Source organism: Rhopilema esculentum, chromosome 20, assembly GCF_057945365.1.
Source record: "Rhopilema esculentum isolate cy_ngs chromosome 20, ASM5794536v1, whole genome shotgun sequence".
NCBI classification, from domain to species: Eukaryota; Metazoa; Cnidaria; class Scyphozoa; order Rhizostomeae; family Rhizostomatidae; genus Rhopilema; species Rhopilema esculentum.
Window position 1 is genome coordinate 11,012,661 of NC_142834.1, and position 24,832 is coordinate 11,037,492.

At 35.0% G+C, this 24,832-nt stretch overlaps 1 protein-coding gene across 1 annotated transcript in view; it reads left to right on the top strand.

Moving 5' to 3' along the window:
* The window catches only part of LOC135687514 (uncharacterized), an 80,163-nt gene extending 75,478 nt beyond the window's left edge, over window positions 1-4,685 (top strand). Inside the window, exon 9 of the mRNA XM_065204088.2 lies at window positions 3,842-4,685. Coding sequence (XP_065060160.2) covers window positions 3,842-3,922 — 81 coding nt within the window. The 3' untranslated portion in view covers window positions 3,923-4,685. The remainder of the gene's footprint in view (window positions 1-3,841) is intronic.
* The last annotated feature ends 20,147 nt before the right edge of the window (window positions 4,686-24,832 follow it).

The window sequence follows — 24,832 nt, forward strand, 5'->3', positions numbered from 1 at the left end:
CTGTAACTCATTTTATATGTCCTATTTGGTGGATGTCTTTTAAAACATTTTATGCTCGGTTCGATCGTGATGCAATCTTTTTTACGGACGGATTTTTAAAAAGAACAATGTTTTTCAAATTTGAGTTTATTTGATTTTCTGATGAACGGAAAGCTTGTTTGTTTTTATAACTTATTAGCCCTGTTTATCATAAAACAATGAAGTTTTTTTTCTTCGGGATCGTAATAGGGAAGGACCCTTAAATCTAAAGTGATGAATAGTTTCTCAAGGCACTGTTGTCATAACGATTTTTCTCTATGCTAGAGATATGTCGCTGATTGCCTTACAAATAAGAAAACAGGGAAAAAATATTTAAACAAAACAAAGCAACAGTATCGTCATAAATTTTTTGTTTTTTAAGAACCTTCCGCCCCTGTTGCAATTAGCTACGGCATTGCATAGCATCCCAAACCTTTTTTTGTATTCCAGCTCATTGTCCTACAAGGTCAGAGATTTTACTGATCAACGCAAGTTTCACCACTTTACTTTATTGAAATCCAAACAAATTTACAAGCGGATGCAACCCTAATGCAGATTACCTAGTCTGTACCAGCAGTTAAAAAATTTGGAAGAGCTAGTTTTCGTAAACTTTCGTAGTGTTTGCTATTTGTTGTTGCGTTTTTGCCCATTTGGTATTCGTTCCCTAACTCGTGCAATTTTATACTTAAGGGTATGCTTCATTTCAGATGTTTCACAAAACAGTAGTTCCAGATCTCAAAGCTAATGAAGAAGAGTCTAGAAAAGTGCCTATCTTCACCTTTTCTGAGAACGTCTCTAGGAATAGCTATAAAAGGAATGTGGAATTCGGGAGTGGCACTAAAATTTCAAATCATTTTCATTTTCCTTCTTCACCTTAAATGGTCGGGTGACTGCAATGTTATCTAGACTCTGATAGATTTAACCGTTTTTATTCTTGTCTGTCATATCTTCCATTTTCTTTCTTTTTTCTTCCTCCTTTGTTATTCTTTTTTTGTTGCCACCTCATATCTTTTGTGGAATAACTGTTTCGTTGCGTGAACAAGCTGACAGGTAAAATCGCCCACCAGCTCTTTGCAAATGTAAAACTTGTTTACTTATTGAATAAAAACAATTTTCTGCTTCATTTCGCTGGAACGTTATCGATGCTTGCGTTGTATTCAAGGTAACTGGTATCTTAGAAGCAATGGCATTATTTCTTTTGATGCCCATCGGTTTAATACAGTTACCACATCAAGGTATTACTATAAACGACGCTGCATATTTCCGAAATATGCTTCTCTGGCACCAGTTGTAACGGTAGTTGATTTTGATTGAATGGTTTACAAAATTTATTCATCGGAGACAATCGCCCAAGTGCTTGCTCATGTGCTATGGCATTAATTGAATGCCACCTTCTTGCTAGCTTAAATAGCGTTTTTCTTATGCCATCGTGTTTCTTATCAGGCGAAATGACTGCAAACTGATTTTACCTCAAATTTGATTTATTCAAACAATGCCCTAAAACATAGAAAATGGTTCATTCTGTTTTTTTGTACTTTAAATACAATATATGCTTTCGGACAAATTTGAAACTCTGGCTGATTATTGCATTGAGCGTGAAACTCACTGTATCAACTCGAGACCGTCCTATTGTGCACATTAATGTGTGCAGATGCATGACCATATGGCTTTCTACAGGAAAAATCGATAACTTATTTTTCATAAAATTATTTTGAATAATTTTCGAGTGAAAAATTGGCAAAATTTTGGGTTGCCGTCTTACCGAAGCTTGATTATAATCAGAAACTAATTTTCATTAGTTCGTGTGAAGACAGCTTGATAGAGCGCTAGATACTCTTTGCTCGTAACAAAATCTTGCTAAAGCTTATTCTTCTTAGTTTTACAGATAATTATTCGACATATTTTAACTAGAGGAAATATCCCTGTCCAAAGCCCAATTTGAAATTACTACCAAAGCAAGTTATCCCTTAGATAGGTGTAGAAACCTGCTCTGTTCTACACACCAAGGGTGCATAGGTCTACATACACGGCCTCGAGCACTTTATGGCTGATTAGAATACAACTAATGTTCATCACTAGGTCTATAGCAATGCAGTGGTATATAGGCGGCACATTTAACTTTCTTATTATTTCATAAAAGATTGAACTTTCAGGGACTCAGTTTACAAGCTAAGCTAATATCCCATCGCCTTATGTTCGTACGTCAAATGTACTTCTATGTAACTGGCCAAAAAGCTTAACGTTTTCCGTTGCTAATCATGAAACGTACATTTTTTAAATATACTCTTATTGGTGATTGTTGTTATATTTCCGGATAATACAGATTTTTAAGATTGCAAGATTTACTTTATATCCTAACTCTAAGGTAACAACTAACACCAGAAGCTTGCGCTCAAATGTTGCTTTATGACCGTAACTGAGCACACATCAGCAAAGGAACTTTGCTTCTAAATCTATTCGGTAAATAGAGCAAGACCGAAGCTGAAATATCCAGTTGTTTTTATTAATATCCCGAGAATTGTCGGTTTGATGAGACAAAATTTCTGACAATGCTCTAATAAACCTCTTTCTTTGGGCCTTCTGTTTGTGCACGAGAAAAAAGCCAACTTCTAATGCATAGGATGAGCCGTTGACACCATCTTATCATGAACAATTTTATCATCTTGAAATATTCAACAATTTTTGGTGCGAAGTTTCTTTGATCATCACTTTTAGACGGGTCTAAGTTGTTAATCATAACATTTAAGAGCTATTACAGATGTTCTACTTGAGTTTTTACGCGCATTTTATTAGCACTTCAACGGGCTATTAGGAAGACGGTTTCTTTTAACTCTGCTCATGATCCACTTTGTTCGGTTTCCGAATGCGGTTCCTATATGCCTTTTTCTCATGGACTTGCTGGTCTAATTTCAATTCACCTACATGTTGATTCCAGAATGTACGTTCATTCATAAACTAGTTCGTTTAAACGGGTTTTTGGTAGACATGTTTTCTGCATACTGCAGTTAATGGTTTAATGCCCTTGCGATTCTTTTGTATTGATCATTTATTTTAAAGAATTCCTGCTTCGTCTAGCCTTTTCCTCTTGCAATGCACTCATACAGAGTACTGAGAGGCGAAAGCGATCAAATTATGCATCAAAGGTCTATATGTGTATGGCAAAATCGCTTCAACTTCTCCTCATATATGTGATAGTTTAAGATTTAAGTGAAGAATCGTGTTCGAATCAGATATGAGTTTCCGTAAGACTGTTTTATAACATAACCTCAGTGACGAACGATCGGATATTTAAACAATTTTATAACTCTAGCCGATGGTGTATGTAGCTTTCTGAAATATACAAAACGCTACTATAAGAACTTGCTTCCATTAACTGATGCTATCTGCAGAAACAATACTTTTGCTTTCATCGTTACTCTTGGTTTTTAAAAAAATCTGTCTTTCTTTCTGGCGATGTCTTTCTACAAGAAGTTTACTTAAAACTCGATTTTCTCTTCGATCGTTTCACGAAATTGATAGCATGGCACTCTGGGCGAATGATAGTACATGTCTTTGTCCGATATAATACATTTGATTGTTAGTTGTGTTTCATTTCATTGAACTTTTTGCAATATATTGAGGCTCGTTACAACCTAAAGACAGAGTGCTCCGCTTCAAGTTTTATCGAAGCTTAGCAATATCTTGTTTCGCAGGTAGTCGTCGGAAATAAATTTTTCCCAAAGCGTTGTAAGTAAACGATCAGCAAGACTGTCCGTAAGGATTTTTTGTATGAAGCTAACACTGATTTTGTCTTTCATTTGAAACAATCTCCTGTTTTTTCTAGATTGGTGCACATGGAAAGCCTGTCGTGTTTTTGCACCCAAAAGATTGTGGTGGAGTTTTGATAGAACTTGAAGAAAGTTGAATGATGAAAATTTGAAGACAGTGCTTTGACTTTGCTGATTTACAAATAGAAATTTGATTCTTCACAAAAATCCCTTTTGAAATGCTAGCTAATGTATCACATTTATGCAGATGCTCTTTTTACGCCATCCAATTATCTAATCCACTTGTTTATGAATGTTGTCCCCTGATTGATACTTTTTTCATACCTCTTATACTCTTTTACCCTTTATACTACTTCTAACAGCTCTTTTCTTAAATGAATCTTTTTCTGCTATACTTTATGCAGCCTTGTCGATCAAATATGTACAGTAAAATTAAGTAAGACATGTTGCATCGAAGTCCGTATTAATTCAACTTATCGATACCTAGACATGTTTATGTACTTACCAAAAGGTTGACTTTGCCAAATAAAAATGCTTGTAAAGGTGTATTGAATATCTGGAAGAGACGAGCAAAACCGATTCATGATTAGGTTGTTAGATTTTACATTTCTAGCTTGAGAACTAATAAAACACTAAACAAATGAGGAAGTTCATTTACTTATCTTGCCATCCCAGTTTACCTGTATAAAAAGCTTCTCATTGAAGAACGAAACCTCTATTTTATCTAATGTCTGTGCATAAACATTTGCTAGACAGAATATTTATAATTATATTACTGCTTTAATGCTTGCCTATGCTTGCTTACAATAATACTTGATGATAACTTATTAAAGTCTTTTTACAACCTGCTTTCGTTTTTCACAAACTTTAAGTGCCTTTATATTGAAATTCTTCTACTCACGATGCTGATATTTTCTCGCGCTCAGTTGCTCTCAAATGCTTTCTTTAGCGCCGTACACATCGATTTTCGACTTGCACACTACAAATTCAGTTCTGCTCTCACACGATGTTTGATAAAATGCCCCAACGCGCTCTTCGTGACCTTGTTTTTACGCAGCATGTGGTTTAAATACTGTTTTACTTGACCTTCTCTAAATCGTAAACTTTATAAGATAACCAATAAGTAATTAATTCTCAATACTCTGCTATTGGTTGTTTGATTGTTGATGAATCACTGCAGCAAATCTACCTTAGTATGAAAATAGTCAAGAAGTACGTAACAATTGCAGGCTGACCGCATTTAAGGTGCAAGGTGGTTAGCTTATGACTCGCGGTCTGGCTGACACCTTTCTAAATCAACTGATGACCCAGGCTGGTTTTTGCTGATCACCAATGGTTACCATAGCCGTTTTGTCTATGTTGATGATACATTCAGATTGAAAAATGTTGTTTTCGGTATTTTCTGTCATTATTCGTGGATTTTAGTTTGGCCTTTAATAGTGGCTAAAGCTGGAACAAACCGTAGTGCTAGAAACTAGTTCGAACACCAGGAGGCTGCTTGTGCTATCAGTTTATTTTGTTGAAAGGTGACATTTGCATACGTACGATCGTATCAACATCAATTAAATACTTTTTTACAATAATATCCAAAGTACTAGATGTGTATAATTGTCTTCCTTATCACTGATACTTCATTTTATCAATAAGAAACTCGTATAACTCTTTCAAGTGCAAAACGTCATAGATGTCCTCTTGTTTGCATCTGACAACCGAATCTGACCTGAGAATTCAAAAGTTGACCTCTCTCTTAGCAATGCGTATATTTAGATGTCATTAAGATTGCAATACAATAGTGTTACTAAGCATTTTCAAGAAACAGCCTCATCATATTTAAAGCCTGTTTCATCTCATTCTTCTCGGTGTGTGAATCGTCAGAATGATAGTCAAAAGATAAACCCCTCTCATTATTTTTGTAGTTCTGTACCACCGGAAAGTTGTTAGTAATTTTCACACAGCTCTAAATTTCAATTATAGTTGACTTGCATATGACTCGTTTACATGCCTATATAATTATGATAGTAACCTATTTCAATTTTCATCGAAGTTTTTATGAATTTACAGGACAACACTTTGTATATAGTACTACCGATACCTTATTCACGTCGACATTCTATCAAAGAATAAACAAATACATTTGGTTTTTTGCTTTAAAATGAGCAAATTTACCGACAGGCCTGATCACTTGTAGAAAATTTACCAAAACTGTGTTTTTTGCATCCGATTCTACTGTAAGAGAAGCACGCTCATGCTAGTGGGAATTCTGTTATTTTGACTTTTTGCCAGCCTAGATGCTTGTAGGATCTTTACCAATACACGTGTAAATGCTTTACATCAAAACTGAGGCTTGTAGAACGATCGGCGTCTATTTGAAATGAAAGAGCGTCACGCAACGTTAATCTTCCCGGATTGTAAACAGTTCCTCATGGCATTAATGTACAGCCGAAAAACAGTAGGATGCATAAAAAATTATCGTGCACATTCATGATAATTCTTCGCTTTACTTGACTATTAAAATGGCTTGGGATTTTGTCCCAAAAAGTTCCTGTTTTTGAAGCGAAGTTACAGGTACCATATTTCCACTAGTTTCATGTGTAGCAAGGTCATATTTACATAAGGATGTCACACCCTGTATAAACCGCAAGCACTATTGCAAATACTGTTAAATTGAGAAGAAAAATGATGTAGAAAATCAGATCCCCAACACCAAGAGGACATGGAAAACACAGAAAATACAAAATGTTCAAAGAAGATTATGAACTACTTTCTTTAAAGACTACTAGATTTTTAAGGGGCTTATCTCTATTCGATTTTGGCAACCCATAGATTCAGTTTATACTTAACACAAATTATTATGTCACAAAGCACATGTATTGGATTCAAGCCCATAAATCTCTTCTTTGTGTAGTTTGTAAGTTTTAAAATGCTCTAGGCTGGGTATCTCTGAAACTGCTTTACCGATATTTAGGAATTTGTTTATGCTCAAATGATTTTATAATCTCTTCGATGGATCATAGTGGTATTAGTCAAAAAGAAACAGGATTAATTTTCGCAAAAATGAGCAAATCATTCACAGTTGAACATTATTCATCAAAAAGATTATTTCGTTGGTCGTTTGATAATTAATATTTATCAGCTAGTTCCGTTGTAAGGCCAAAAGCCGATGATGATTAATTACAATCAAATTTGCCTGTATTTGTGATTTCAGTGTGAATTCTACTGATTTCCTTTATATTTTTCTTTGACTCCTTTTCCTTGCCGCTTTGGTGATAAAGGCTTTGCTTTCAATTTTACTTTATTGAACATGCAAGCACATAAACTTGCATTTCGTTATTTCTACTGTTACAAAATCTTTCTTTAGTGTTATTAAGTTAATTTGACATTTTGAAATTCTGCAATATGAAAATGTCAATATGATTTGAAACTGTGAGAAATCGTCAGATATAAGACTTAGAGGGGGAAAGTTATAGAGTAGGGCATTCGACAGAAATGTCACAAAGCTTTGCAGACGGGATACTTAGTTGAAGATCATATCAAACTCTATAAAGTTGAAGACCGCAGAACGGTTTGCAGGGCTGCTATTTGAGCCACGAAGCATCTTATTTTTTTATTTTTTTATTCTGATGAATATCATTATATTTTTTTATTCTGATGAATATCGACAATTTCCCATTCATGCCTTAGAAACAGACATATTGCTTAAGATCTATAATGCCTGATATAGTTAATATTACAACTCCACTCACTTGTCTTGTTTATTGCTATTTTTGAATATAAAAATAATAGCTATGTAAATAACGAAAATATAAATAGTAATATTAAATGATAATTATAAATGATAGGACGTTGCTGTAAAGCCATATGGTATGGAGTCATCACATGTGCAGTTACTCTTCTCTATTTAAGAAAGCAATTCACAAGTGACGGATACGATTGATACCGAGTCAGCTGAGATTCAAAAGCTTGAGTTGAGAAACTGTAGAAACATTTCTAGCTATCAAGCTTTGATGTTTTCCTCTATTTGAAAAGGCCATCTCAAACAAAGACTTTCAAGTTGATTTCAAATAAGAAAATAGAGAATTCTTCAAAGATTATTGAAACCAAATAAGCCTTTTTAGTAATCAATCAAGATTTCAAATTTCGATGCTAATCTTTTTTCTCATTGCTTACATGATACCAAATAATTGATTGTTGAATTATAGCATCATTAAAGTCTCTTGCGCAACCGGCATGCTTTGCGACTATCATTCAAAAGACCAGCCTAATATCGCACTGCATGAAAATACCAAACAGAGTCAAGCTCTCAAGACAACTGTCGCTAAGCATGGCGGTTGCGCAAGAGTCTTTAGTCACTGTCAAAGACGTTTACAGAGTCCATCCACCTTTTCAATGGCTTTTGTATTTTCCTTTGAAAGTGTATTTGACGAAAAAAGTTCACACAGTATAGAAAAATAACTTTAATGGTATTTATAAATGAAATTTATTTATGAATCCAAAACTTTCTAGCAAATCAATCCAAATCGGGTTGTTTATAATGATATTTGACTTCTTAGCTTTTAGGATATAGAATTCTGATTGATTCTTACATACATTCAAATGCAGATTTGTGTTGTTACAAGAATACCCTGTCTGTTGCCACTTGTGATTTTCTGTAAAAATATTTTGTCACTTCATAGAATCCCCAGGTTTTTTATTTCGACGCTAAAGTCCGCTTCACGCTAGCACATAGTTTTTCAATATTTCAACCATTAGTACAAAGCTTTATCTTTTATTCTGAATGTAAGTTACATTTTATCAATCTGCAATTTTTTTGGAGCTTTTCACTTTTTCTAGTGTTTGCGTCTGTATTTCAAATACCTGGACAAGGTTAAAATTCATTTTACCCGAAATTTAATTCAACAGAAATGACCTTCTCCTCGAGAAATGACCAGTCTTCCGTGCAGAAATGGCTTTATTGTTGTTTGGAATAATCATCAAGCTTGTTTTTTGCTAAAATTCAAGGCGACAAAAAGTGTTGCCAACTAAGCATTTACACCAAGTGTTGTTGAAAGACAAACATTTGAAAATATACGTCAAGTTTCAACATCGCCCTGCACTTTTGGATTCCCGCAAGTTTCCTTTCTAGAATCTTTTTTTCAAAGCCATGGAAAATTAACCATTAAACAAGGGAACCTACAGCCCTGTGATCTCATTTCTACTTGATTTCCTACATTTTGCAAGGATTCGCCGATTATTGGAATATCACGCGACATAGTGTTCTTTGTATCTATTTAAGAGAATTTAAGTGATTCTGTACTTCAAGATTACATATAAAACAAAGAAACATATTCACAAGATGTTGAAAATTGTATAATTAAGTATTCCCTAATACCCAGTATGAAATTTGTCCCTATCATCTTGGCTAATTTTTCTAATTTGCTGATCGATAGGATACACAAAAGTTACCGAAGCGGGTAAAATGGCGTGGGGGAACAGACGTTTTCATGTAGGGGATCAACTATTATTAGAAAACATACGTCAAGTCATGTTGAAAATCCGCTTACAAGTGTCTGCTCTTTGTTGTGCAAAAATCATTCGAGCCACAGATGCACCAGGTGTAACCTTAAATGAAATAGGCTAACTAAATCATGTTACTTCTCTGATGTATTATCAATTTAATGTGATTTCTCTTTATTTAGATATTTTGGCAGCTTGATATTTGATATTAATTTTCAATAAGGTGTAGTCTGACATTATGCTGTTTTTGTGTAGATTCTGATATCGAAATGACCTCGAAAAGGAGTGATGTTGTTGCAAAGCTTTTATAGAAGTTCCAGCAACGATTGCTTGAAAAACAATTCTCTGTGTGCAATGTACTCCCATGTCACTACATTGTAAATGGACCAAATGACAATGTTAGGAAAATTTCGATTAGTGAAAAACCGTTATGCAACCAATCGATATTCCTGTCCTATCAAAAGGGTATTAAAAGAAATATTCTTGCGAATCACATATTCATCATTTCACATTGAATGGTCACATAGGTTCAGCATATTCTAAAGCTGTCAATCTGAAGCAAAAACATTTTACAATAGATAGAATATTTTTTTCTTTTACCTTGGTGTCGGTTTTTTTACCTTCGGTGGACAACGAGTGTGTCTGCCGTTAGCATGTTTCTACTGTCTGTTTGCTGTGCAGCTTGTCATTATGTGATGATGTTGTTATATCGCTAACTCTTTTATAGCAAGAAATGCTTCCATTTTTCTACAGTGACGTGTACATCATTACTTTTCACCTGCCTGTAGACCACGAGAGATACTGCCAGCCGTGTACGGCAGAAATGTTTTTAAAGAGAGGCAATGCGTCGGATTAATTAGAAAAAAATAGGTCTAGGCTCGTATTGCAAATACCATTTACCATGAAAGAACTGTGCTCTGAGTGAATTTCTCGCTACTAATTATAGTAATATTTTATAAAACGTTTTCGGATTTCTTCTGTGTTCATCCTTTAAACTCTAAAATTCATTCATTTCTAAAGCCTCAGTTTAAGAAGGTCATATTTGGTTGTTTTATTTAAGAGTGTTGCAATGCAGCCATTGATTTCGATTTTTGTACATGGTGCAGTTCTATTTATGCAAATTATTATTCCTCATAGGTCTCAGATGACTGCAAAGAACGTCATTAAAGCAAATAATTTCAGTTACAAAGCCCAGGTGCATTTTCTTCTAAAGCTAGGCTTTTCAGGTTAAAAGTTTTTCTCTTTTGGCAGAAAGAGAATGCAATCTTCTCAGAAATAATCTTGATTTCTCTGTTCTCTCTAGGTTTCTGTTTTTGTTTGCTATGCTGAGTTCTGTGGTTGTTATCTTTTAATAATGAAATATGTAAATCTGCTTGGTGGAGCTTTGCTTTAGGTACAGCAAGGCTTGATATATATTTTCTGCAGCAAAGAAGAAGTAGGCCTATTTGAGCAACTTAATCTCTCCAAAGACGTTTACATATGAAGAAATTTTATTGCTAAGAGGATATTGTTCCAAACTGGTAAAAATGTTCAAGGGGAAGAAAAATGTGGAAAAGAGGCAAAAAATGTTTCAGGCCTATATGGTTCAAGGAAAATATCTGGACAGTGGCTGTATATAAACGATTCTTCTTATATTGCTTTGTTTTGTATCATTATTACTTTCTCAAGTTAATCTTATTTGCAAAACTCTGCAAAGAATCTTATTTCTGTTTAATTCTGATCTTTGTTCATTCTTCGAAACAGATCAATTTATTCTATCTCACAGCTCGTTTCTTATCAGCTCTGTCGATGTGAAATTCTGCATAGTTCAGATGTATGGTACTAGAGGAGCTCTTTTTGTATTGAAATTGCTCGAGAAGTTCTTTAGGAATGCTTTAGGGCTATTGATGTTCTAAATTAAAAGGAGACTTGGCTTTCATCAATATATGGCATTTCTAGACCATACTATAGTAATACTTAAGAACATTAATTCAATTCAAGTGATTTTGTAAGCTTTGTCGTGAAAAACCTTCTGGATTTAAGATGAGCAAATCAAGAAAATTCACGTAGAAAGGATCTTTTCAAAAGGAGGCAAAAAAGAGAATTTTTTCTAGACGTGGTTCGCCACTGTTTTTGACATGCGCAAAACATTCTTGTTATTCCATTCAAACTTCTTTAGTGTAATGACAGTAAATGAATTGGAAAGATATGGGGTAGTGTTGTCCCGTTTGAGCTCTTCTCACCAAATCATTTTGTGATTAGGTTATCAAGGATGGCATCCACACATATGAACATCCACTGATTGGTTCTACCATTGATTACAATTTATTTGATATGCTTAAACCGTCACATTTTCATATATCTTCTCAATTTTGACAGTGGTACGTTTAAGTGATTAGCTGAGTGCAGACTTCCTTTTGCCTTTTGTCACTATTAACTGTTCCACTTTTGTTTATGAAATCAACTCTGATTTGGAAAATAAGCTCATTAATTGGCCTAATCCGTTGTTTTTCTCGATTTATCTACAGCCCAAAGTCTGCCACAATCAGGATATCTACTGGTCATGACGGACTATATTTACGCGATTACGCCGAACACGGCGCCAGCATTTTCCACACAACACATCCAAATAATACATTTCAATGGAGTGCTACATTAAAAGTTTGACTAGATGTCGTTAGGGGATAATCTCTTGAAATTTAAAATTCAGACATGTTTATGGGAGAATAATCGTCTAATAGTTAATTTGTATTACAATAATAAGATAGAAAATACACTCTGAATATGTACTGGAATAGTTTAAGCAATTAACAGACAACTTTCTTATACACATTTCAAGAGCTCCATTGATCTTGCAACTCCCCAGGCTACTGTTGGCAGCCTAACACAAAAGATAGGATATTTCTGTCAATTCTGATTCTGCTTAGTCAAAAATTATCCTCTATTACCCGATCGAGCCAGAACTATACCATCTTATTGTCACTGACACGTGGATTGCAGCATCTCACAGCCATGCAACCTCTTTGAGATTACTGGCTGCCCCATCAACCTCTAAGTTTAACTGCTAGTCACTGATGTATATGCTTAAAAAGCTACCGAGCCAATGTGCCTGACAGCCAATTGTAGTGAACACTAACATAGGATAGTGGCTCTTACAGCATAAACATTTCATAGGCCAAAGTTCTTCTTGCAAAGACGTCATTCTGATCTCTTGATCAATGATCAATGATTCTGACTTCTTATTGATTATCTAAATTTTAAACTAGCTTATTTTAAACTTTTGTCATTGTAAAGCGCCATAGATAGATATTTTTTCATTTGTATGTGCGCTCTAAAAATGTTTATTATAATTATTATTGTTATCTCTGTTACCTCAAAATTACATCAAATTACGTGACATACTTCATGTCAAACACTTTTTTCTAACTCGAGACCTTAAGATGTAGATGATATAAGAAAATTAAGCATAGGCCTATGGCAGTGGCGGTTTTAAGGCATGGCCCCAGGCCCCGCGTATATGGTAACCAAAAGGGGCCCAACACCTAGAAAGACAGAAATTGTAGTGAACAAGGGCCCCGTATATGTTTTTGGCTTCGGGCCTCGCAGTCCCTTAAACCGCTGCTGGCTTATGATTTTTGCTGGAGACGGACATACCAGGAAGATAAAGCAACATTTGCATTTCAATGTAAAATCGACGTTTTCTACAAAGATTCCTTCTTCTAATTTATTCTCTTACAGCCTCTCGAATTCCGCACCATCCCCCCCCCTCCCCCCGTAAGTGGAATTGTGCAATTGAATTTAGCAGAATAACCTTTCCATTCTGCAAATTCGATGCAAAAAGCACGAAAATCTTAACAGCAATCCCTTAGAGGAAATGATTCACGATTATTAGATTCTACAGAATTGCTCAATTGTTGAAAGGGAATTCCAACTTGGCTTGAGCTGGACACATAGAGCAGTTACATAAAAACACATATAACTACACGACATCAATGGCCTACATTTCGTGATTCAAATCGCGCTACATGTCAAGAGCAGAGACATCATCCGAAAGAAGAATATGACAGAGGGAGCATTGATGGGAAGGTAGGTACACCATCTGGTGAGTTGATCTGAATTTTCTTACTACATTTTCAAAATGGGACGTGCGACTTGTGACAGTGGCAACTGTCAAGACTGTCAGCTTTGCACAACGGGAAAAGCAGATTTTGTGATTTTATCTTTATCGTCTTCTTTCCGTCTACTCTATTTCTTTTCTGCGGCCACCGCAACTGTAAACACAGCGACTACACAAGACAGAGCTCGCTCACGCAGATGTTTTATGATTTTTTGGGGCCTACTTCATAGATTCCGCTCTTAAGATCTGCATGAAGAAACGATCATAAATTGAAATAACTTAAACACTTAAGAGGCTGATTATATGGAGCTAGCACGGCAAATCGGGCCGCAATTTAACGTATTTGTTCATGTAATCGACTAAAGCCTGACCAGCCCGGCAATGCAGAATGCGGCTTTAAACGACGCATGCGCTCTCGGGCATAAATCAAATCATGAAGCTGAAGACTCTCATAGCTGAAAAGGTTTCTTGGCGAGCGTTGCAGCCATGTTTAAAATCACTTTACCCTCTAATACTTTTACGCTAATTTTCAGGCCGGGTTGTGTTATCCATATAATCGTTAGGGAGTTACAGCCCGGGTGACCCGGCCAGCCCATTCCATGTAATCAGCCCCTTAAAACGAGCTCAACTTTATTATAACATTTTAATGATAATGTTTGTAATACCGCTAGCTAATTAACTGTGTAATCTAAACAAGGGATTTTCCTGATATGGGTTTATCACCAATTCTGATTGGCTATTGCTTCATGTTTTATGCTTTAATTAGACATTGGCCTGTGGATCGTTTGGCTGATTCACTTTTCACGGACATATTCTAAGTATGCTTCCGCATCCGATATATCTCTTATTGTTTCACTTTGATATTCTTAACAGATCTAGCATTCGCTGCAAAATAAAAATATTTAAAATGTTCATTTCTCCTATTGCTTTAAAAGAAATTAAGCTTTTCCTTGCACAGCGTAAGCTTCATACAATCTTGAGGATATAGGGTGGAAATTATGCGATTCTTCGAAAAAGCAAACCTGCTCATAGGCAAAGATGCATTCTCAGAGAGGAATTCTCTTTGGGAAGCTTTGACCGCTTCTTGTTGACTTGTCTGCTCGTGGTGGATCCATGGGAATAGAGTCAGATGGGCGAGGCTTCGGACCTATGTCGGAGGACGCTCTGAACAGCTTAACTGCGATCTCGCAATAATGATTTCAGCAGAGCCTCATGTTATACTGATAGTTTCCTCTCAAATAAAGCGATAATCTCCGATTCAAAGGTTCCCGCTAAAATGTGTACCATGTGTGCTAGCTTTCTGTTTGTGCACCACAAAAAGAAAATCATTTCTGGAGTGATTTCCTTAAAAGCTGAGATGAAACATTTTAGATAGCGGAATCAATAGCTATCAGCACAACAGCCTTATGCAAGCACGCCAGCTGAAGCTCGGCATAGCTAAAGTTCTTTTACGCGAGTACTTTTAAACGTTCCCACTATTCAAAAACCTTTTCCTAGAAACTCCTAATTTCCTAGACAAACTAATTCCTTGATGAATAGACGTGTATGTAGAAACTTTATCCAGCCGTACAATAGTAGCATCTTTGTGTCACTAGAAATTTTGAACAATTGTTTTGAACAGATTTGAAAGTTTGATGGATAATTATCAGTTCAATCTTAAGGAAACTATAGATGCTTACTGAAAAACTATTCAATAATCATTTGCCCCAATATTTGTTTAGTCATTTAAGGAGAGCGCTCAGCTTGAAGCTATCTTGTTCTACAAATGCAAGAAAATCTACTACTTCTAATCGCTATAATTCATAAAGCCAAAACATTATCATTTTGTAGATTAAAAAGTGTATAAATTAAGAAAAACAGGTTTTCAGGAACTTGTAAGGCGCACAAAGCTTTTTTTATTCAGACGGGCTTTTTAGTGGTTTTCGGCACTTTTTTTATTTATTTGGATAACATAATCAATACATAGCGTTGTGCATCATATCAAACTTTTATCGTTATATTATTGATCTTTTCATTCAAAAAGAGCATTCATTCAAAAATCGTATAAAATTATGTAATGAATAAAATATTCAAGTACTTTTAGTTGAAAAGCTTTCTTTTTTTCAATTTCTATAACCCTTTTGCTACTTAATTTCCTCAACACCTTACTGAAGTATACATCAAGAAGATGATAATTTTTGTTTCAAGAAGACGTTTAAGCATTGCCAGCGGCAGTCTGGTATCGTAATTGCAGGGTGGCTTTCAAGCCACACAGATGAGGCTGTAGTTCCGCGACCACACCCACGGAAATAACAACCGGAAGTATACTTTCATTAGAAAACAAGTTATCAGTTAGTTAATGTGCTGGTAGTATTTGTGATGCAGTTTTTCCACATTTTGTAGTTTGTGTGAAGCAGTTAAACGCCCAAGCTGTGAATTTTTAGCAGTCTTTTTTATTAATGATTATCATATCTGTTGAGCCAAGGTGTAAAAGATTCATCATTTTAAGGTGTTGCGGAATAGTTATATCGAAATAGAGGGAAACACCGTTTTTGGCAAATATATGAAAAGTATTAGGAGGAATTATGAATAATCAACTGATATGATTAAGTGACAAACATATTTTGTGGAGATAACTTAGGAGATTTTCGTGAAAAATGATCTGTAAACTGAAAATACTTTCAAACAAACAGCTTCCCTGTATTTTGGGCGTGTATCTAAGTTATAATGCAAGCGTCGAAACTTCAAACCATGTGTGTTACAGAAGGCCTTTGTCATCGTTATTTTGAAGATGCGTAAAATGCCGAGGGGCGACCAGTTCAGATACCGTAAAAGCTCTATTATGCCCCCTCTCTTTAAAGCCCCCTTTTTAAGCCCCTATCTCTATATAGCCCCTTATTAAGCAAAATTCAAAATAAGCCCCCCTCCCTTCTCTTTTAAGCCCCTCTCCTTCTTAAGCCCCTGATGACAAACAAAGAAAACATGTGCATTCAGTGGTCTCTTGACGAGTGTGATGACGATAAGATTGTGTGCATTAAATACAGCCCATGTAAGGATTCACTTGTGCGCCTTAGAGGTCAGTCAAAATTTGTTTAGAAGATGTCTCAAGGGATATCAATTGATTCTGGTGACTCTGAGGAAGATGAGGACATTATAATTGATTGATTTTAAGAAACTTTCGAAACTGCTAGCAAAGTTTTTGAGAACATTTGTATGCCATTTTCATAACGAGAAATGCATACGGGTATTTTTATAGAATTTTTTCACATTGAATTACTAATAATTCACCTCAAATAAGCCAGGATAACGAAAAAATAATTGCTGAAATCTCTAATATCTTAAACAAGTACTTTGTCGACCTTGCTGAAAATATCACCCAAACCTTGCCAAAAATCTCTAAGTCGCTTTTTGATAATAAGAAAATAAATTCAACCTTCCTCTCTCCAGTCAATCACATAGAAGTTGAGAGTGAAGTTTCAAAATTGGACTCGCCGAATTCTTTTGGGCCTCACAGTATTCCAATAAATATATTTAAAGTTCTAGGACCATATATTATGAACTCCACAGCTACCATCAATCTGTCATTCTTCGAAGGAATTTTTCTAAATGAATTAAAATTAGCCAAACAAAGTGATTCCTGTTTTTGAAAAGAGGGGCGCCGAAACTAAGTCAAACCTTAGGCCTAGATCGCTGTTGCCAGTCTTCAGCAAATTATATGAAAAACTAATATACAAATGACTCTATTCGTTTATTACTCATAACAAAATAATCTACCAATTACAGTTTGGTTTTCAAGAAAATCATTTAATTGACCATGCTTTGATTAGTATGGCTGAAGCAATAAGAAGCACTCTTGACAATTGGAAATATGGATGTGGATTATTTATCAACCTACAAAAAGCCTTTGATACTGTGAAACACGATAATTTCATTAACACAATTGAACACTATGGTATCGGAGGATTTGCCCCTGCTTGGTCCCACCTTTCAGAAAGACATCAATATGTTTCAGTCAATAGCGTAAATTTTGAATTACTAAAAATCATATCTGGTGTGCCACAGTGATCTGTACTAGGACCGTTGCTTTTTAAATTTTTAGCAATGACTAACCCAAAGTCTCAATAAACTAAACTTTTACCTTTTTGCAGACGATACAAATATTAATTACGAATCAAAATCAATAGACAATCTTGTTAGAAACATAAATACAGAATTTGAAAATGTGCTAAAATGGCTTGATAAGCTAGACTTTCATGAATATAAGTGAAACTAATAATATAATTTTTCACTCCTCCAGCAAAACTTTTCCATCCGACATTTTAATTAAAGTTGGTGAAAACCAATTCGGCCTTAGGTTAAATGACATGGAATCATAAAATCATAAATCAAAAAAATGCAACCACCTGCTTAGGCAATCAGCGATGAAGCAAAAAGATACACAGACTGGTGTTAGATGAGCTAACGGGTAGTTGTTAGTTAGTCTCGAAAGCATCTTCCAAAGCTCGTTATGAAATTATTGTCCTGTGGTTCGTTGTGCTAATTTTTGCAGGTTCTTCTCTGTGGTTGCAAGTAAAAGAAAGTTGCCGGTCATATTATAAATATGCTTCGTTTTTTTGATGTTATGCGACATCTCATTGTAATATATGTCAGTATTTTATGTTCACACACACACACAATTACTACTTCACTTATGCCAAGTCTTCTTAATCATATGTCTATGATTTTTTTAGAAAAGGCTTAATGATCTTGAATAAATTGCAGACTCATATTTTCTAATATATTGCAGAGTAATATTATCTATCTTAAATGCAACCAATTTGGTGTTTTGGCGTAGGCTGGTACAGAGAAAATATCCTTTATCAATTTTATCTGTTAGCTGTTTTGGCGGGCAACTCGAATACTTCTCATCCAACATAAGTGCAAAATTATTGGTTTAAATTTATACTTGGATGGAGTCTCTTATAAAGAAAGTGCAAGCAAGGCTGTTTCTTCAATTTTTATTTCAGGCTCAGTTGTGGCTAAGAATACCTCTGTGACTTACCCTGTTTAGAAAAACCTAATATGAAAAAATAGAAACTAATAATTAAAGAGAGAATAGAAACGCTCGATAATTAATCACTTCATTTCATCACAAATACGATGGAAAAATGATAATGCATCAGATTTTCATTGTTTTGATTCTGTTTAGTGACTAGTATTTCGCTACGTTTGGAATGTATCCAAAGGTTATTTATTCCTTAGTCAAGCATCTTATTAAGTTACTGTATGGAAAATAGTCTTGATTACCGAATCCATCCTCAAGAAATCTTGTTTGATTTTTACTCAGGCTCAAAATTCTAAAATTTAGTGTTCCCAAGAATTTTAGTCATAAAACGCAGTCTTAAAACGAGGCTTGTGGAGTTTAAAAGCAAAGTATGATCGAAGCGAATATTCGATTACAGTATCCATGGCAACAGCCTTAAGGCGCAGGGAAGAAAGGAAAGCTTGTTTAAATAAGATTTTCTACTCTATTAGTAGATATATGGGATGATTTTTTGATTGAGATGTTAAAATGACGCTACAATGTGATTTGTACAGCTGAGTTCAATTCGAAGGCCAAAGAAGCAATTGCCTGTTAAACAATAAATACCCTTAATCTAAATAGATTGTTATTTCATTTCAGCTGTGCTTCGGCAACTAGGTTTGCAAATAGCTAGTGAAATAAATAAATCGGACTTTAAAGAGAAGTTGATAAATGAAGTAGAAAGAGGCTCAAACTGTAATGCAGTCTACTAATTCTCTTTTACAATAGTAAATAGCACTAAATTCGATAGCGAAACTTTTATTGAAAATATCTTTATGGCAGTGATGATTTTAAATTGAGTAAGTAATTGATGAGCAGCATTTTCGATTCAAGTAACACATTTGCATGATTTAAAAAAAACAAGACAAATTAAAGGATATTAGAATGGCAAAGGCAGGCAAATATTTAATTGTTTGGCATAAATTTGTGTTTTACATAAGGTGACCATTGTATCAGAAGTGCCTTGTACATCAGATCCCTTAACGATAAAAATAATCCAAAAGAACGCAAGATGAAAGATTGTTCTATTAGCATCTAGAAAAATTCACACAAGCTCATTTACTGCTGAGCAATCTGTATTTTGCCAATTATAAGACCTTTAAAGGACATGATCGGATTCATAAACAAAATGCAACAATTAATGAGTGACTTTTTGAAAATAAACTCCGTGAAAATTGGAATTTCTTGCTTTTTCTAAAATTAATGATTTTTGCATTTTTCTTTTCTTTCCTAAACACTAAATTTTATCCAAGCTTTAAGAACTTTGGGTTACTATAAAAGTTCAAAACCTTTTGTATAGTCCTTAAGTTCTGAATATGTACGAACTTCATTGATGATTTAACGCAGCACACTTGTCTTTTTTACTGGCGCAAACTATCTTGATAAATGTTAAATTCAATAATGTATTTTTACCGAGTACTTATTGAAGCAAAACACAATCTTGAAATAATTAAGCAAACCAGTTCTTGTGTCATTCTTATTTTGACTGGAATAACATATGCAAATGGCTCCAGTAAATGGACATTTCGACTGTTTGCATGGATTCTTATGTTGAACATAAGACGTGAGGTTTTTGTTATAAAGATTAATGACATATTAACGATGGTTAAAAAGATATATGCGGTCATTTGTTAGCTTTGACTTTGAAGGACACAACGTGCAATAACATCATAGAAACTTATATATATTTATATTAATCAAAATTATTATTGACGTATCAATTTTTGTGTGTATTGAAAGCATTATCCTTTATAAACGTGTCGTCATTTATTTGCTTAGAAGCTCGAATATTAAACCAAAGAAATTTGCTAATCAATCACTTGCTAGAAGAAAGTCAAAGTTTATTAAAAGCTATAGCCTATTTTTCATGGTTTTTGTAGTTCACGAAGAGCAAAGGTATTAGAGAAAGAAAGTAGCTTTTTAAGGTACCTTGATGCGGGAAAACAATGAGAGAGAATCGGTCCAGAAAAACGTTTTCGTAAAGAAAAAACTTGCAGGAAGATCTTCCTTTGATTCCTTGCAATTTTTTGCAGTTTAAAGAATATGAAAGTAGCACAGACTAACGCCCGTAAATGTCAATGATTTGTCGATTTATGTTTTCGGATATTTCGTGATCACATGGCACTTCGAACAGTATCTTCTTGAATGCACTGTTAAACTATGAGCTGGTGATAATTAATTCTTACTTTATATTTGCTTTAAAAGCCATAATCGAAAGTTGTACTTACAATTGAGAATGAAATTGTACAGTCGCGGGCTTCTAACACTTCCAATAACAGTGATTAACAGACCTTTCGTAGATTCTCTGGCAATGATCTTGTCTTGATCTTAATTTGAAAACTTTCTTCTGCTGGTTCAAAATTATATCTTTTATGTAGCCTTTCTTAGATATTTTAGTGTGTTTCCTTTAACTTGAAGAGGCTATGTTACAGGTGGAGACAACCAAGGAAAGTGATCAAGAATGCCCATGTCTGTGTTTTGAATAGGTGGAGCCTTTCAGTTATCAATGGTTGAATTCTTAATTCATTTTGTGCACCAGTCTCCTTGTCTCTTCGCTAATCATCAGTTGCTGTCACGTTATTACACATTGGCTAATATTTACATCAACAAGTAGGGCCGCATTCAGAATCTTGAGCCTTGGGTAAAAAATGTAATTAGGGCACCCATGTGAATATCCGTACTTCAAAAAACACTATCGTAAAAACTTTTTGCAGAAAAACATAACAAGCAAGCAAATTATGTTTAAATAACAACACATATCTTGAGGTTCAAATTGTAAACTTTCTTAATTGCCCTGTATTATGTCACAACAACGAAAGCCAATAATTATATTATGTCTAAAGCTTTTTTCCAGTTATAAGCAACACATAGGGCGTTGAGTGCACATTAGGTAATTATTTTTTCTTGCATGCAACCCAGTATATTTACTTGGTATAGACGAATTGTCATACGATTGTTCTAAAGTGATGAAGTAATGAAATAATGGCTGTCCAAAAAATTGGATTTTGATCTTGTGCCATAAATCCTTTTGCGAAAAAACTGAGAATTCCTGAAAATTTGTGGCCTCTCTAATGCTAGGGCCTTGGCCACAATGCCAAGTGTGCCCTGTGGTTGATATGGCGCTACCATCAATGACTGAATCTCCTTTCCAAATAGAAAGGAATTTTTACAGGAACCAAGAGATTACTACACCCATAGTTTTTACATTCAATCTTTTACAAAAATTTGCTTATACAAGTCTTATTTTTTGCAGTGACAGGAGTTTAGACTAAACTGAGCTAGCAAGAAACTTCAATATTTCAAAAGCTGTAAAATGAATTTTTTTAATAAACTTCGCAACCTTCTTTTATAAAAGCTACATTGCTAATTGAATATGCAATGAAGAGAATATTGCACAGCTCAATTAAAGAAGAAGTTGTTTTGGTTTCGAATCCAAGGTACTGGTCGTCTGGATTTGCAGCTCGTAGAATCTCTGCCTCAAAAAAATAGATATGGAACATGATTGATGTTTCGCAAAGTGCAGTTTGAGGGGTACCAAAGAAACTTAAAACCAAAGTGCCAAAGAAACTTAAATTATGGTCAACATCCCAGTAACTTTACTTAATAGCATAATATTCAAATATTTGCAATTCAAAATCTTTATACACCAAGGGATCCAATACTCATAAACATTTGGCTGATACGTGACACTGACATCTTTGAACCGTTCTCTGCCACATTCCTAATAAAGTGCACTTTGCCGCGAAAGTTGGTGCTAGAAGAATTAATGTGGATATTGATGCATTTTCTGCTAAACTGTTGCCTATGACAGCAAGCTAGTGACATAGCATGATCAAACTAATAACAACTTTAGCATGACGTTGTATTAGTAAATGAAGCCTAAACGAGGTAGCCTCGAACATTGAATACTGCAACCTGTCCAGACGACTTTTCATCTATTCTATTCAATATGGCCGTTCAATATGGCCGGCTTGTTACCTTCTTAAAGAGATTTAACGATTGCCTGTGGCTCGCTAATCCTTTAGCGCCGTCCTGCTCCATTGTCTCGAGCAATGCGTCACATAGATAATGGATGTTAGCAGTCTGGATATCTCGCCATCATTTATAAACTTTCTATTCATTTCAAATTGATGCCTCTCTTCATAAAGAAATAGCATATTAGCAGGCTAAAGAATCGATTCACTATCAGTTCTTTACTGAATAGATAAATCTAACTGTTTACATAAAGTCATACACATGTCCTGTTTACGAGTATCACGAGGATATGTTTTAATTAACATCTATATACTTTTGTCATTTAGAGGCCCACATTCATCTAAGTATCATAATCCCGTGTCATTATTTGTTCGCTTGATTGAAATGCTGGCGTTGATTTAGCGTCGTTAACTTTCTCTTTGTGCCCGAGTCCCACCCAACGCTGACTTTTGTCGAAGAAAAAATATCTAAATAGCTTTTAAAAGGCCAGGTCGATAACGCGGAAAGCGCGGAAAACGTGGAACACGCAAACACGCGGAAAAGTGAAATTTTGCTTTAAGCTACTGGATTGCAAATACATAAACAACAAGCAACAGACCTCTTTGAAGAATTGAAATATAAGAACTTACTTTTGAAGGAATCAGAATTCCGCGTTTTCCGCGTTTTCGATTTTGAACGAGGGTGAAAATCGAAAACGCGGAAAACGCGGAAACCTTTAATAATCAACCATATTTGCTAATTTGATGACAAGAGAGGTATATAATGAGTTGTTAAGCCTTTGGTAGAGTTTCATGAATACAACGATATTCAAACCTGTCTTATGAATACAACGCGGGTGAAAATCGAAGACGCGGAAAACGCGGAATTCTCGTTCCTTTAAAAGTAAGTTCTTACATTTCAATTCTTCAAAGATGTCTGTTGCTTTGTTTATGTATTTGCAATCCAGGAGCTTAAAGCAAAATTTCACTTTTCCGCGTGTCCCGCGTGTTCCGCGTTTTCCGCGTTCTCGACCTGGCCGTTTTAAAAGATGATCTGACATTTTGTTAAATTTGTTTATAGAAATCTTATCAGTATTATCAATTAGCGATTAACGTTCCCACTGCTCTGTATTCAGTTCCCTTGGTTTTCCTTAGTGCAAAAGACGTCCGATATTTGAATGAATGTGCCATGAATGCGGAAAGGGTTCACATTTTCTTGACTAAAACTAAAACGCTGTTTGTAGTCTCGTTTTTAAACAGAACATTTAACTTAAAACTGTAACAATCGCCATCAAACTCTGCAAAAATTTTATTGTGAATACATTTTTTGTACCCATTTGAAATGTTCGAAAAATGGGTAGCTAGAAAGCGCGTAAATTGTTGCTGTACTTAGAGTATTCAAGGGTCTCCAATTTTGGCGTTCCACTAAAAATGAAGCGTGTTCGGTAAGTATTCAGTAGTAACTGCATTCAATCTGCTGTTTTAGATGACTCCATTGTGGTAGCAGAGCAGTGGGAACGCAAGACAAAAACTAGGTTTTTGTATTCCAATTAAAAAGGAACACAATATATTCAATAAAATGTGCCATTCATAGCCAAAAGAGACACAGGGTCACCGAGTTCTAGCTATGTGTGGCACTTACAATATACAACATTTAATTATACATACTAACAAGAGAAATGAATACAATAATTTTAGAAAGATTAAAACGTACCAAAGGTGTGTCTTAAGATAGACTTCAGAAATGATGAATTATAATTGAATTGATCAGTGATTTGCGTTATTCCTACAGACCTTTCCAACGTCTAGCCCTAGACAGACCTTTAAGGGGAAAGATAGATTGAAATTAAAAGGAAAAATAAAGTAAGATAGAAAAAAGGACATAAAAGGCTGCTGCTGTTTTGATTCCATTTATCCCTTATCAAACCGACCCGTATTTTTTATGTATGAAATAGTAACCTCAATAATGATACTATTTTCTATAACATTGCAACGAGGATTTTGGTATAAAAAAAGATTGCACAGGGATTTATCATCTAAGCAAGTAAGGTCCATTTCGGGGATGTCCGGTATCTGCTCAAAGAGATCCAAACGAAAGGTGTGAAACTGTGAACAGTGCAGGAGAAAATGTCCATTATTTTCATCGGCTAAACTACAGATACAGACAGGGGCAAGGCAGTCAAATGCATGTCTGAAACCAGAAGGGGACTGGCCCACCGGCACACCGGGAAATTTCCCGGTAGGCCATTTGCCCCAAGATATTTTTTCAAAAACTTGAAAACTTTCAAAAGAGAAACTAACCTTCGAATAAAACTAAAACTGATTGCAATCATAAATTGACCTCCTGTCTAAAGTACGTTTCCATGAAAAGTTTAGAGAATTCACCGAAGACAAAGTTTTGATCAGCACTTTCTGCAAGATTTTTTGAAAACCTTGAAAAAACATATTTTGTTTTGAAAATGGC